The sequence below is a fragment of the Arachis stenosperma genome, chromosome 3, assembly GCF_014773155.1.
Source record: "Arachis stenosperma cultivar V10309 chromosome 3, arast.V10309.gnm1.PFL2, whole genome shotgun sequence".
In the NCBI taxonomy this organism is placed as follows: domain Eukaryota; kingdom Viridiplantae; phylum Streptophyta; class Magnoliopsida; order Fabales; family Fabaceae; genus Arachis; species Arachis stenosperma.
Window position 1 is genome coordinate 83,381,829 of NC_080379.1, and position 15,212 is coordinate 83,397,040.

At 36.5% G+C, this 15,212-nt stretch overlaps 1 protein-coding gene across 1 annotated transcript; it reads left to right on the plus strand.

The window, feature by feature from the left end:
• Positions 1–11,873: 11,873 nt before the first annotated feature.
• On the plus strand, positions 11,874–12,608 carry LOC130966333 (uncharacterized). Its single transcript, XM_057891122.1, has one exon. The coding sequence runs from the start codon at positions 11,874–11,876 to the stop codon at positions 12,606–12,608; it is 735 nt and encodes a 244-aa protein (XP_057747105.1).
• The last annotated feature ends 2,604 nt before the right edge of the window (positions 12,609–15,212 follow it).

The following is a 15,212-nucleotide window of genomic DNA, read 5'->3' on the forward strand; positions in this document are numbered from 1 at the left end:
GTTAAATAATAATATCAATGCATATGAGTTGTACTTAAATTTGGGATGCATGAATGTGTGGTAAACATAGTTAATGGGCAGTTAAATTTTGCATTGTAATTACATGGATTATCCTAAGTTAGGTGGGAAATTTAGGTTAATTAAGGATTCAGATTTTAGTCCACTTGACCAAATACAATCCTACCTTGACCTTGACCCCATTACAACTCTTAAAAGACCTCTTGATTTGTGTATTTTTGCATGGGGACATGCTAATATTTAAGTGTGGGGAGATTGATAAACAGCTATTTTATGATTTATCTTGTGCTCAATTGAATGGATTTTATCAATCTATTATACACTTGTTCATACAAAATGCATGGCTTTACATTCTCCTTCCTGATTTTATGCTCTGATTGAAAACATGGTTTTATATTTGCTAATATTAATCCTCTCTTATCACCATTAGATGCCGTGATATGTGCGTTAAGTGATTACATGGATTACAGGGCAGGAATGGCTTAGAGGATGGAAAGAAAGCATGCAAAAGTGGAAGGAATACAAGAAATTAAAGGAATTGCAAAGCTGTCCAGCCTGACCCTCTGGCACTAAATTAATCATAAATTGAGCTACATAGGTGCAAATGAGACGGTTCCAGTTGAGTTGGAAAGCTAACATCCGGGGCTTTGAAATGATACTTAATTTGTTATAGTGGCCGTACAGCTAAGTGATGCGCATGCATGATTCACCCGCACGCGTGATGCCAGGGCATCTAGGCCAGTTTCACTGACCTTTTCTTTTATGTTTTAAGGTAGTTTCATGCATTTTCTTAGGAAATAAGTAAGTTTTGGTTAAAAGAACACTTACATCTTGATTTAGACAAATATTGTGAATTTTACATTATTTTCATGAGAATTATGCAAAGATTGAAGGTTAATATGGATGATGCATGATTTCATGACTTGGATTAGAACTTTGATGCACTTTATTTGTGTAATTTCAGGACAAAGGAAGCAAGGCAGAGCCACGTTAGCATCTACGTTAACTTAGTTAACCTAGGTACTAACGTGGAATAGGGATAAGTGTGCAACGTTAATGAGAAAAGTGAACACCAGTAACGCCCTCGAAGCCATCATGAGCCACGTTAATTGCCACGTTAACTACATTAACGTGGTAGTTAACGTGGAGACAAAAAAGGAATCCAACGTTAGTGGTAATTGTGATCACCACTAACGCTCCAAGATGTGGCAATGAACCACGTTAAGAGCCACATTAACTAAGTTAACGTGGACTCTAACGTGGAAGAGAGGAACAATGCCAACATTAGTGACACTCACCTTTGTCACTAACGTTGGATCAAGCTTGCATTGCCCACGTTAGTGGTCACGTTAAGACCACTGATGAGCGGATAATTTATACGCTTTTTGACATTGTTTTTAGGTAGTTTTTAGTAAGTTCAAGCTACTTTTCGGGATGTTTTCATTAGTTTTTATGTTAAATTCACATTTTTGGACTTTACTATGAGTTTGTGTGTTTTTCTATAATTTCAGGTAATTTCTGGCTGAAATTGAGAGACTTGAGCAAAACTCTGAAAAAGGCTGACAAAAGGACTACTGATGCTGTTGGAATCTGACCTCCCTGCACTCGAAATGGATTTTTTGGAGCTACAGAACACCAAATGACGCGCTCTCAACGGCGTTGGAAAGTAGACATCTAGAGATTTCCAGCAATATATAATAGTACATACTTTATTCGGAAATTGATGACGTAAATTGGCGTTGAACGCCAAGTACATGCTGCTGTCTGGAGTTAAACGCCAGAAACACGTCATGATCCGGAATTGAACGCCCAAAACACGTTATAACTTGGAGTTCAACTCCAAGAGAAGCCTCAGCTCGTGGATAGATCAAGCTCAGCCCAAGCATACACCAAGTGGGCCCCAGAAGTGGATTTATGCATCAATTACTTACTCATGTAAACCCTAGTAGCTAGTCTAGTATAAATAGGATAATTTACTATTGTATTAGACATCTTTTGACAGTTTAATCTTTTGACTGTTTAGTCTTTGATCATTCGGTCTTTTGATCATTGAGGGGGCTGGCCATTCGGCCATGCCTGAACCTTTCACTTATGTATTTTCAACGGTGGAGTTTCTGCACACCATAGATTAAGGGTGTGGAGCTCTACTGTACCTCAAGTTTCAATACAATCACTATTACTTTCTATTCAATTCTCTTTTATTCTTATTCCAAGATATACATTGCACAACACTTTGATGAATGTGATGATCCGTGACACTCATCATCATTCTCACCTATGAACGCGCGTGACTGACAACCACTTCCGTTCTACCTTAGGCCGGGTGCATATCTCTTAGATTCCCCAACAGAATCTTCGTGGTATAAGCTAGATTGATGGCGGCATTCATGGGGATCCGGAAAGTCTAACCTTGTCTGTGGTATTCCGAGTAGGATCCTAGGAATCCGGAAAGTCTAACCTTGTCTGTGGTATTCCGAGTAGGATTCCGGTATTGAATGACTGTGACGAGCTTCAAACTCCTGAAGGCTGGGCGTGATGACAAACGCAAAAGAATTAAGGGATTCTACTCCAACTTGATTGAGAACCGACAGATGATTAGCCATGCTGTGACAGAGCATTTGGACCATTTTCCCTGAGAGGATGGGATGTAGCTATCAACAAGGGTGATGCCTCCAGACGATTAGCCGTGCAGTGACAGCGCATAGGACCATTTTCCCGAGAGGATTAAAAGTAGCTATTGATGATGGTGATGCCCTACATACAGCTTGCCATGGAATGGAGTAAGAAGGATTGGATGAAAGCAATAAGAAAGTAGAGATTCGAAAGGATTCTAACATCTCCACACGCCTATTTGAAATTCCCACTATTGATTTACATAAGTATTTCTATCCCTTGTTATTTTCTATTTATTATTAATTATTTGAAAATCCATAAACCAATTTAATCTGCCTAACTGAGATTTACAAGGTGACCATAGCTTGCTTCATACCAACAATCTCTGTGGGATCGACCCTTACTCACGTAAGGTATTACTTGGATGACCCAGTACACTTGCTGGTTAAGTTGAATGAAGTTGTGATCATAAATCCCAATAGAGCCAATTTTTAAATCTCATGCAAATACAAAGAGGATCACAATTTCGTCCACCAAGTTTTTGGCGCCGTTGCCGGGGATTGTTCGAGTATGGACAACTGACGGTTCATCTTGTTGCTCAGATTAGGTAATTTTCTTTTCAAAAAGTTTTCAAAAATCTTTCAAAAATATTTTTTTATTATTATTTTCGTTTTTCTAAAGTATATTTTCGAAAAAAAATAATAAAAATACAAAAAAATCATAAAATCATAAAAAAACCAAAAATATTTTGTGTTTCTTGTTTGAGTCTTGAGTCAATTTTTAAGTTTGGTGTCAATTGCATGCTTTAAAAAATTTTTTCTTGCATTTTTCGAAAATTCATGCATTCATGGTGTTCTTCATGATCTTCAAGTTGTTCTTGACAAGTCTTCTTGTTTGATCTTGATGTTTTCTTATTTTGTGTTGTTTGTTGTTTTTCATATGCATTTTTCGTTTGTTAGAGTCCATGCATTAAAGATTTCTATGTTTGGTGTCTTGCATGTTTTCTTTGCATCAAAAAATTTTTTTCAAAATTATGTTCTTGATGTTCATCATGATCTTCAAAGTGTTCTTGGTGTTCATCTTGACATTCATAGTGTTCTTGTATGCATCATTGGTTTTGATCCAAAATTTTTATGTTTTGGGTCATTTTTGTGTTTTTCTCTCTCATAATTAAAAATTCAAAAATAAAAAAATATATTTTCCTTATTTTTCTCATAATTATCGAAAATTTGAGTTGACTTAGTCAAAAATTTTCAAAATTAGTTGTTTCTTACAAGTCAAGTCAAATTTTCAATTTTAAAAATCTTATCTTTTCAAAATCTTTTTCAAAAAAATTATATCTTTTTCATTTTTTTCTATTTTTCGAAAAATTCAAAAATCTTTTTCTTATCTTTATATCATTTTTTCAAAATTACACTACAATTAATGTGATTGATTCAAAAATTTGAAGTTTGTTACTTTCTTGTTAAGAAAGGTTCAATCTTTAAGTTCTAAAATCATATCTTTTAGTTTCTTGTTAGTTAAGTAATTGTAAAAATTAAATCTTTTTCAAACATATCTTCTTATCTTTTTTTTTCATATCTTTTTCAAAATTTTATCTTTTTCAAAAATTTGATTTTAAAATATCTTATCTAACTTCTTATCTTCTTATCTTTTCAAATTTGATTTTAATATATTTTTCAACTAACTATTTGACTTTTTGTTTGTTTCTTATTTTTTTCAAAACCACCTAACTACTTTTTCCTCTCTAATTTTCGAAAATACCTCCCTCTTTTTCAAAAATTCTTTTTAATTAATTAATTGTTTCAAATTTTGATTTTAATTTTATTTCTTCCTTTAATTTTCGAAATTACTAACACAATTTTTTTAAAATTATTTTCGAATTTCTTTCCCCCTCATCTCTTTCTATTTATTTTATTTATTTACTAACACTTCTCTTCACCTCTCTCCATCTAATTATCCGAACCCATTCTTCTTCACTCTTCTCCCCTTTCTTCTTCTACTAACACAAAGGAATCTCTATACTGTGACATAGAGGATTCCTCTTCTTTTCTTGTTTTCTTCTCTTTCATATGAGCAGGAACAGGGAAAAAGGCACTCTTGTTGAAATTGATCCTGAACCTGAAAGGACTCTAAAAAGGAAACTAAGAGAAACTAAATTACAACAATCCAGAAACAACCTTTCAGAAATTTTCGAACAAGAGAAGGAGATGGCAGCCGAAAATAATAATAATGCAAGGAGAATGCTTGGTGACTTCACAAAGCCAACGTCCAAATTTGATGGAAGAAGCATCTCCATTCCTGCCATTGGAGCCAATAACTTTGAGCTGAAACCTCAGCTAGTTGCCTTAATGCAACAAAACTGCAAGTTTTATGGACTTCCATCTGAAGATCCTTATCAGTTTTTAACTGAGTTCTTGCAGATCTGTGAGACTGTAAAGATGAATGGAGTTGATCCTGAAGTCTACAGACTCATGCTTTTCCCTTTTGCTGTAAGAGACAGAGCTAGAATATGGTTGGATTCACAACCTAAGGATAGCCTGGACTCCTGGGATAAGCTGGTCACAGCCTTCTTGGATAAATTCTTTCCTTCTCAAAAGCTGAGCAAGCTGAGAGTGGATGTTCAGACCTTCAAACAGAAAGATGGTGAATCCCTCTATGAAGCTTGGGAAAGATACAAGCAGCTGTCCAAAAGATGTCCATCTGACATGTTTTCAGAATGGACCATATTAGATATATTCTATTATGGTCTATTTGAATTTTTGAAAATGTCATTGGACCATTCTGCAGGTGGATCTATTCACCTAAAGAAAACGCCTGAAGAGGCTCAAGAACTCATTGATATGGTTGCAAACAACCAATTCATGTACACTTCTGAGAGGAATTCCGTGAATAATGGGATACCTCAGAAGAAAGGAGTTCTTGAAATTGATACTCTGAATGCCATATTGGCTCAGGACAAAATGTTGACTTAACAGGTCAACATGATCTCTCAAAATCTAAATGGATGGCAACATGCATCCAACAGTACTAAAGAGGCAGCTTCTGAAGAAGCTTATGATCCTGAGAACCCTGCCATGGCAGAGGTTAATTACATGGGTGAACCTTATGGAAACACCTATAACTTATCATGGAGAAATCATCCAAATTTTTCATGGAAGGATCAACAAAAGCCTCAACAAGGCTTTAACAATGGTGGACGCAATAGGCTGAGCAATAGCAAGCCTTTCCCATCATCTTCTCAGCAACAGACAGAGAATTCTGAACAAAACACTTCTAATTTAGCCAATCTAGTCTCTGATCTATCAAAGGCCACTTTCAGTTTCATGAGTGAAACAAGATCCTCCATTAGAAATCTGGAGGCACAAGTGGGCCAGCTGAGTAAGAAAGTCATTTAAACTCCTCCCAGTATTCTCCCAAGCAATACAGAAGAGAATCCAAAAGGAGAGTGCAAGGCCATTGATATAATCAATATGGCCGAATGCACAAGGAAGGAGGAGGACGAAAATCCTAGTGAGGAAGACCTCCTGGGACGTCCTTCAAGCAAGAAGGAGTTTCCTATTAAGGATCCAAAGGAATCTGAGGCTCACATAGAGACCATAGAGATTCCATTAAATCTTCTTCTGCCATTCATGAGCTCTGAAGAGGATGAAGATGTGACTGGAGAGCAAGTTGCTCAATATTTAGGAGCTATCATGAAGCTGAATGCCAAGTTGTTTGGTAATGAGACTTGGGAAAATGAACCCCCCTTGCTCATTAGTGAACTGGATACCTGGATTCAGCAAATGTTACCTCAAAAGAAACAAGATCCTGGCAAGTTTTTGATACCTTGTACCATAGGCACCATGACCTTTGCAAAAGCTCTGTGTGATCTGGGGTCAGGGATAAATCTTATGCCACTCTCTGTAATGGAGAAGCTGGGGATCATTGAGGTACAACCTGCCTTGTTCTCATTACAATTCTCGGACAAGTCATTGAGACAAGCTTATGGAATAGTGGAGGACGTGTTAGTAAAGGTTGAAGGCCTTTACATCCCTGCTGATTTCATAATCTTAGACACTAGGAAGGAAGAGGATGAATGCATCATCCTTGGAAGACCTTTCCTAGCCACAGCAGGAGCTATGATAGATGTCAATAGAGGTGAATTAGTCCTTCAATTGAATGGGGACTACCTTGTGTTTAAGGCACATGGCCATCCCTCTGTGACAAAAGAGAGTAAGCATGAAGAGCTTCTCTCAGTTCAGAGTCAAGAAAAGCCCCCACAGTCAAACAACCAAACTCTAAGTTTGGTGTTAAGACCACATATCCAAACTCTAAGTTTGGTGTTGGGACTATACAACATTGACCTGATCACCTTTGTGGCTCCATGAGAGCCCACTGTCAAGCTATTGACATTAAAGAAGCGCTTGTTGGGAGGCAACCCAATTTTATTTATCTAATTTTTATTTTATTTTATTTTATTGTTATTTTGTGTTTTATTAGGTACATGATCATGTGGAGTCACGAAAAAAATATAAAAATTAAAAACAGCAGAAGAAAAATCACACCCTGGAGGAAGCACAGGCTGGCGTTCAATGTAACAACCCCGATTTTCGAGTACGCGGATCTTTTGTACAAGCACGAATTTCTCCGGAAGATTAGTAAAGGGAACACCTCTGCTGTATCATCAAGCATCTCAATCCTCATTGTCATTATGACATCTTTAAGCCAAAACCTCTTTTGAGGCAAACTCGACAACGCAGCCACGGAGAACCTAGTTTTTGAACCGTATCGGTTAGGAGTTTTGATCCGGTTTTTCGTAGATAGTCTCAGTTTGATGAACTGGACTCGATTCATGAGAGAAGAGAGATAATAGGGTAAATTTTCATTATATTAGTAATAAAAGTTTCTTGAATGATATTATAAGGTTACCTGGTCAGTTTTAGTTAAAAACAGAAAATCGGTTTAACCGGGTTCACAGTTTACTGGTGCAGCTTAGCACCAGCACTCTATGATGACTTTAGCAATGCTAAGGCCTCATTATACATGTTCTATTATCATAATAAATATGTTACTAGTGTCATTTATGCTAGTAGCTCAGAAAATAATTTTTAGAGATGTTTTTGCAAGTGTTCCGATACACCTAGTTTTAGTAGTTGTACACCTGAGATATTTTAATATTATTTTAACCCACCTCCAAGCCAACCAATCACAACTCACCCTACACCTCCAAGACCTCCAAGGCTGTCTCATTTCATCATTTTGGCCGAAAATAACAAGAGAGAAAGAGAGAAACTTTCATGAACACTTAATCTTCAAAGCTTGATTTCTTCTGAACTAAAACTCAAATCAAAACTCCGATTTCACCAAAATGATCCTCCCTTCTTTCTCTACATAACCATATAACATATCAAGGCTGGAAATAAGGTGAGATGGCTGTCTCCCTCCCTCTTCAATTCGGTTTTCAAGGAAAACCATGCAAACATGTGTTTTCTTGATGTTTTTCCTTAGGAATCATGCTTAACTTGACTTGAGGGCCAAGAAACGTGAATTTCTAGCAAGTCTAAGGTGATATATCTCTTCCTAACATACTGAGCGAGATTTGGTCAGTTGAGAGTTTTTGCATTTAAAGTTGTTCTTGATGTGATTTAGGAGGAAAAAGTGCTTAAGGACCACCTGGAAGTTTGATTGAATTAGGAGCAGCAAAACCAGGTAGGGTGTCACGAAATTAATCTTGATTATTTGTGTTTGAGATGTGTGAATGTTGTATTATTTGGTTGTGCTAAAAATTGGTTGCATATATGATTGATTCTTGGTGAAAATTTGGTGAAATTCTGATGAAATTTGATGAAATTTAAGCTTTAAAGTTCATGTTCTTGGGCAGCTGGGAAAAACGAAACCCTAAGCTTAAATTGAGGTTCAATTTGTGTTGAAATCATGTATAAAAGATGGGGTTTTAGTGGCTGCTAATTTATTATGAATTATAGTAAAAATCGGTTGCTGAAAAGACTGAAAAACGGGTAAAAACAGAGAAAGAATCTGAAGAATTTATGAAGAACATGAAGAACACTTTGAGTGTGATGAAGAACAATGAAGAACAGGCTTTAGATCTTAGAAAGGGCAAGGAAGTAAAATTTTTGGTGTTTAAGGGGTTATATGGTAATTTCTGAAACTTAGGGTGGTAAAAGTAGAAATATTAAAAGTTACGGGTGGTAAAAAGTTAATTTTAAAGGTTAAAAGGTAAAGGCAAGGTAATTTTCGAAAATTTAATAATAAAATAATAAATAATAATAAAATATTAAATAATAATATTTAATTAAAAATAATATTTTAATAAAAATAATAAAATAATGCGAAAAGGCAGTTTTCTGTAAAAGCTTTAGAAAGACAACTTTAAGTGCAGAATCTCATAATTACCTTCATAAAACACTTAGGGAGTGGTAATAACATGTTAGTGAGGCAAAGATAAAGAAAAGATAAAAGTTAAAGGAAAGATAAAAACCAAAGAAAATGTCTGTAAAATTCTAACGACAGAAAAACAGACAGAGACTAGTGAACGAACTAGGGCAACTTAGTTAGTACTTGAGTTGCGACTAGTGTTAGGTATAATATGAAAAGTTAAACTGTTTCAGTATAGACTTAATGAACCTATACTTGGGACAGGCTAACTATTCATACCGAAATTTACATAAGCTTTAAATACATACGTTAAGCAGAGAAATCAGAGTAAAGTAAAGAGATAAAGAGAAAAAGAGTGATATGGATACAGAAGAAAGAGTAATCAGAGAAAAGTAAAGAGATACAGAGAACAGAGTAACTAGAACAGAATAAAGAGATACAAAGGGAAAAGAGTAATGTGATAAAGAGAAATGGTTTGAGCCAAGATATTGTAAAAGTGAAAGATGTAAAGTTTGTATAGTATGATTGAACAGAGAAAGAAAGAGATATTGCATAAGAATGTGAAAGTGATGATGAATAATGAGAATGTTAATGAATGATGATAATGAGAATGATTATGTAAGATTCTGCTGCAGAGAGGCAGTCAGATAGATGGTGGTACGACCACTGAGAACGCTTTCCTGGGATACCTTGCTATAATGCTTTGCTGTAAGACAGAGGTTGCTTACAGAGGTATCAAGATGAATGTGCTCCTGTAAGACAGAGGTTGCTTACAGTGAGTGTGTTGTTGCTCCTGTAAGACAGAGGTTGCTTACAGTGAGTATGTTGTTGCTCCTGTAAGACAGAGGTTGCTTACAGTGAGTCTGTTGGGCGTATATCAGCTAATAAGTTTCGTCCTGCAAGACAAAGGTTGCTTGCAGTGGATACCCTGCAAGACAAAGGTTGCTTGCAGTGGATATTGCCAACAGGAAAGCCTTATCCAGACAGAGGTTGCTGGGTAACGTCGGGAGCGGGTATGAACCGACAGATGAGCTCATTACCTGCGCTAGGACTAGACATGCATCATACTTGGTTGTGCATTTTCTCTATTATGATTGTTGCATGAATGTATGCTTTCTTTGTTTGTATTCTATTCTCTGTGTTTGTGTCTGTGTTTTACTTTCTTGTATTCTTCTGTTTGTGATTTTTTTCTGTTTTCTCTATTTTCTCTATTTATCTGTCTTCTGTTTACTACTTTTCTATATTCTGTTATTAGTCTGCTAAACAACACAAAATTAATGAACGTAACTAATAACCCCGGCCCTACTAAGAACTCCCCAGTTCTTACCCCTTCTCTCTCCTTTCCCTCTCCAAATGGAAGCATGAGTACCCTTCCGTAGTTCGCTGATGACCGTTCGTAAAGAGAATTCCGCTTTAGGTAGTCTTCTGAGTCTAGGGTGAATCTCTTTATCTATATATATGTATATACTGTGAGACCAGCCAACGTCTGCACCCCGTTCGTATGCGCACTTTAACCTGAATCCTGTGTACGAGACTCCCATTGTGTGGCTACTTGATGAGGTACCAGAGGGACGTCCTATGGCAATGTCTGATCGTGCAGAGGAATAGCAGATGATATCCTACATTTGGTGACATTCACTTGACTTGAGATTTTGAAGACTTAGAACGTACTTTCCCTCGCTTTAGTAGTTTAGAGGGACTAGGCGAGTATAGAGTCTAGGCTAGCCTGGGTGCCAGCTTAGGGACTTCTTGAACAAATCAGGACCTGGGATGCTGTATATATATATATATATGTATATAGATACTATTTAGCTATATCTAGGGGTGTTCTAACTAAAGGTCTATACTCTAATAAAGGCTAGATCACTGAATCTTGTTAGCTGCTTGTGATGTATTTATGTGTGGTTGTTTATAACTGTTTTATCTGTTATTATTTGTGAATTGATTATAGATGATTATGTTTATTAATCCAAACGTTTTCAGAAAAAAAAATACACCTCGCAAATTAACTACGCTTTTAACAACGAATCAGGCTCATATGATAAATAATAGATAATAACTAGGAAGACAAATTGGTAGCGCTCAGTTTCCGGTGTGTCCTAGGCGTACTGAAAATTGAGTCGTTACAATTTGGTATCAGAGCAGTTCGTTCCCAATAGAGCCTGAGGAGTGGACTGACTATGCTTCATTGCATACTCTGTTGTGTGTCTCATGCGTAGAGGATATCCCAGTGATATATGTTGCATGATTGTCTCTGTGTTTTCATTTTGGGAATGTTCACACTTGACTTGAAGTGTTAAGACTGATCACCTTAATAATGATTGTTTGGTGTGAACAGGACCACGATGGGTTCACGGAGACGAGGCGTACGGGAAGGAATTCCTAATGTTAACTACGAGAGGGAACAGGGGACGTTTATGACTACCATGAACGCTGTGGCTGAGGCAGTGCGTGAGGCTGCAGTAGCAGCGGCTAGGGCTGTTGATCGTCTTGGAGTGAGAAACGGGAATGAGAATGAGCATGGGAAAGATAGTGGAAATAATGAGAATAACTTAGGGCATCTCGAAAGACCTATGACCCTTGCGACTTTTCTGAAAGTTAAACCGCCTAAGTTTAAAGGTACACTTGTTGCGACTGATGCTGATAATTGGTTTCGATCTATCGAACGATCACTGCGAGCACAGCATGTTCCGGAAGGCCAACACGTGGAGTTCGCTACTTATATGCTGGAAGGAGAAGCTGAGCATTGGTGGCAAGGGATATAGCGACTGTTGCAACAAGATGAAGGCGATATTCCTTGGAATACTTTTAAGGACGAATTTTATAAGAAGTATTTTCCGAGGGCAGCTCGTGATGCTAAGGAGATGGAACTTATGCAGCTGAAACAGGGTAATACAACTATTGCAGAATATGCCCGTAAGTTTGATGACTTGTGCCGTTTCTCCAAGATCTGTCAAGGGAATCCTGCCGACTTTGAGGAATGGAAGTGTCTGAAGTTTGAAGGAGGACTCCGAGAAGAACTGATGAATTCTGTTGTTCCGCTAGAGATACGAAATTTTGTTGAACTGGTGAATAAAAGTAAACTAGTGGAAGAATGTTCGAAGAAGGCGGCGATAGCTCGAGCAGATCGTAGGGAGGCCTCACGAAGAGACCTTATTCAGAATTTAGCCCCTCAAGGTCGCAACTTTAAAGCCAATAATCAATATCGGCACCAAAATGGGAATCAACGAAATGGTAACTTTCTCGCTCGTAACAATGGCAACTACGACAACAATAATCTGGGAGAGGAAGAAGGAGGTCAATCTCAGCAAATTCAGGATATTTTAGTATGCTCAAGGTGTGGGAAGGATCATGGTAATAGAGCTTGTAGATATGGGACACACACTTGTTTCTCTTGCGGAGAGTATGGACATATATCGAGGAATTGCCCAAAAAGGTTTGTTCGAATTCCAGCTAGGCCACAACAACAAGGAAGGGTTTTTACCGTAACTGCTGGCAACACTAATGCATATAATTCTTCCACTCGAGGTGAGTACCACACTATGGTTTTGTTTGTGTTAGATAATACTATAACTTCTTATGCGCATGTTAAATTTTGAGGGCAAAATTTTCTTTAAGGAGGGTACAATGTAACAACCCCGATTTTCGAGTACGCGGATCTTTTGTACAAGCACGAATTTCTCCGGAAGATTAGTAAAGGGAACACCTCTGCTGTATCATCAAGCATCTCAATCCTCATTGTCATTATGACATCTTTAAGCCAAAACCTCTTTTGAGGCAAGCTCGACAACGCAGCCACGGAGAACCTAGTTTTTGAACCGTATCGGTTAGGAGTTTTGATCCGGTTTTTCGTAGATAGTCTCAGTTTGATGAACTGGACTCGATTCATGAGAGAAGAGAGATAATAGGGTAAATTTTCATTATATTAGTAATAAAATTTTCTTGAATGATATTATAAGGTTACCTGGTCAGTTTTAGTTAAAAACAGAAAATCGGTTTAACCGGGTTCACAGTTTACTGGTGCAGCTTAGCACCAGCACTCTATGATGACTTTAGCAATGCTAAGGCCTCATTATACATGTTCTATTATCATAATAAATATGTTACTAGTGTCATTTATGCTAGTAGCTCAGAAAATAATTTTTAGAGATGTTTTTGCAAGTGTTCCGATACACCTAGTTTTAGTAGTTGTACACCTGAGATATTTTAATATTATTTTAACCCACCTCCAAGCCAACCAATCACAACTCACCCTACACCTCCAAGACCTCCAAGGCTGTCTCATTTCATCATTTTGGCCGAAAATAACAAGAGAGAAAAGAGAGAAACTTTCATGAACACTTAATCTTCAAAGCTTGATTTCTTCTGAACTAAAACTCAAATCAAAACTCCGATTTCACCAAAATGATCCTCCCTTCTTTCTCTACATAACCATATAACATATCAAGGCTGGAAATAAGGTGAGATGGCTGTCTCCCTCCCTCTTCAATTCGGTTTTCAAGGAAAACCATGCAAACATGTGTTTTCTTGATGTTTTTCCTTAGGAATCATGCTTAACTTGACTTGAGGGCCAAGAAACGTGAATTTCTAGCAAGTCTAAGGTGATATATCTCTTCCTAACATACTGAGTGAGATTTGGTCAGTTGAGAGTTTTTGCATTTAAAGTTGTTCTTGATGTGATTTAGGAGGAAAAAGTGCTTAAGGACCACCTGGAAGTTTGATTGAATTAGGAGCAGCAAAACCAGGTAGGGTGTCACGAAATTAATCTTGATTATTTGTGTTTGAGATGTGTGAATGTTGTATTATTTGGTTGTGTTAAAAATTGGTTGCATATATGATTGATTCTTGGTGAAAATTTGGTGAAATTCTGATGAAATTTGATGAAATTTAAGCTTTAAAGTTCATGTTCTTGGGCAGCTGGGAAAAACGAAACCCTAAGCTTAAATTGAGGTTCAATTTGTGTTGAAATCATGTAGAAAAGATGGGGTTTTAGTGGCTGCTAATTTATTATGAATTATAGTAAAAATCGGTTGCTGAAAAGACTGAAAAATGGGTAAAAACAGAGAAAGAATCTGAAGAATTTATGAAGAACATGAAGAACACTTTGAGTGTGATGAAGAACAATGAAGAACAGGCTTTAGATCTTAGAAAGGGCAAGGAAGTAAAATTTTTGGTGTTTAAGGGGTTATATGGTAATTTCTGAAACTTAGGGTGGTAAAAGTAGAAATATTAAAAGTTACGGGTGGTAAAAAGTTAATTTTAAAGGTTAAAAGGTAAAGGCAAGGTAATTTTCGAAAATTTAATAATAAAATATTAAATAATAATAAAATATTAAATAATAATATTTAATTAAAAATAATATTTTAATAAAAATAATAAAATAATGCGAAAAGGCAGTTTTCTGTAAAAGCTTTAGAAAGACAACTTTAAGTGCAGAATCTCATAATTACCTTCATAAAACACTTAGGGAGTGGTAATAACATGTTAGTGAGGCAAAGATAAAGAAAAGATAAAAAGTTAAAGAAAAGATAAAAACCAAAGAAAATGTCTGTAAAATTCTAACGACAGAAAAACAGACAGAGACTAGTGAACGAACTAGGGCAACTTAGTTAGTACTTGAGTTGCGACTAGTGTTAGGTATAATATGAAAAGTTAAACTGTTTCAGTATAGACTTAATGAACCTATACTTGGGACAGGCTAACTATTCATACCGAAATTTACATAAGCTTTAAATACATACGTTAAGCAGAGAAATCAGAGTAAAGTAAAGAGATAAAGAGAAAAAGAGTGATATGGATACAGAAGAAAGAGTAATCAGAGAAAAGTAAAGAGATACAGAGAACAGAGTAACTAGAACAGAATAAAGAGATACAAAGAGAAAAGAGTAATGTGATAAAGAGAAATGGTTTGAGCCAAGATATTGTAAAAGTGAAAGATGTAAAGTTTGTATAGTATGATTGAACAGAGAAAGAAAGAGATATTGCATAAGAATGTGAAAGTGATGATGAATAATGAGAATGTTAATGAATGATGATAATGAGAATGATTATGTAAGAATCTGCTGCAGAGAGGCAGTCAGATAGATGGTGGTACGACCACTGAGAACGCTTTCCTGGGATACCTTGCTATAATGCTTTGCTGTAAGACAGAGGTTGCTTACAGAGGTATCAAGATGAATGTGCTCCTGTAAGACAGAGGTTGC

Coding starts and splice junctions, on each gene's coding strand:
- LOC130966333 (XM_057891122.1), top strand. CDS start 11,874: ATGGAACTTATGCAGCTGAAACAGGGTAATACAACTATTGCAGAATAT.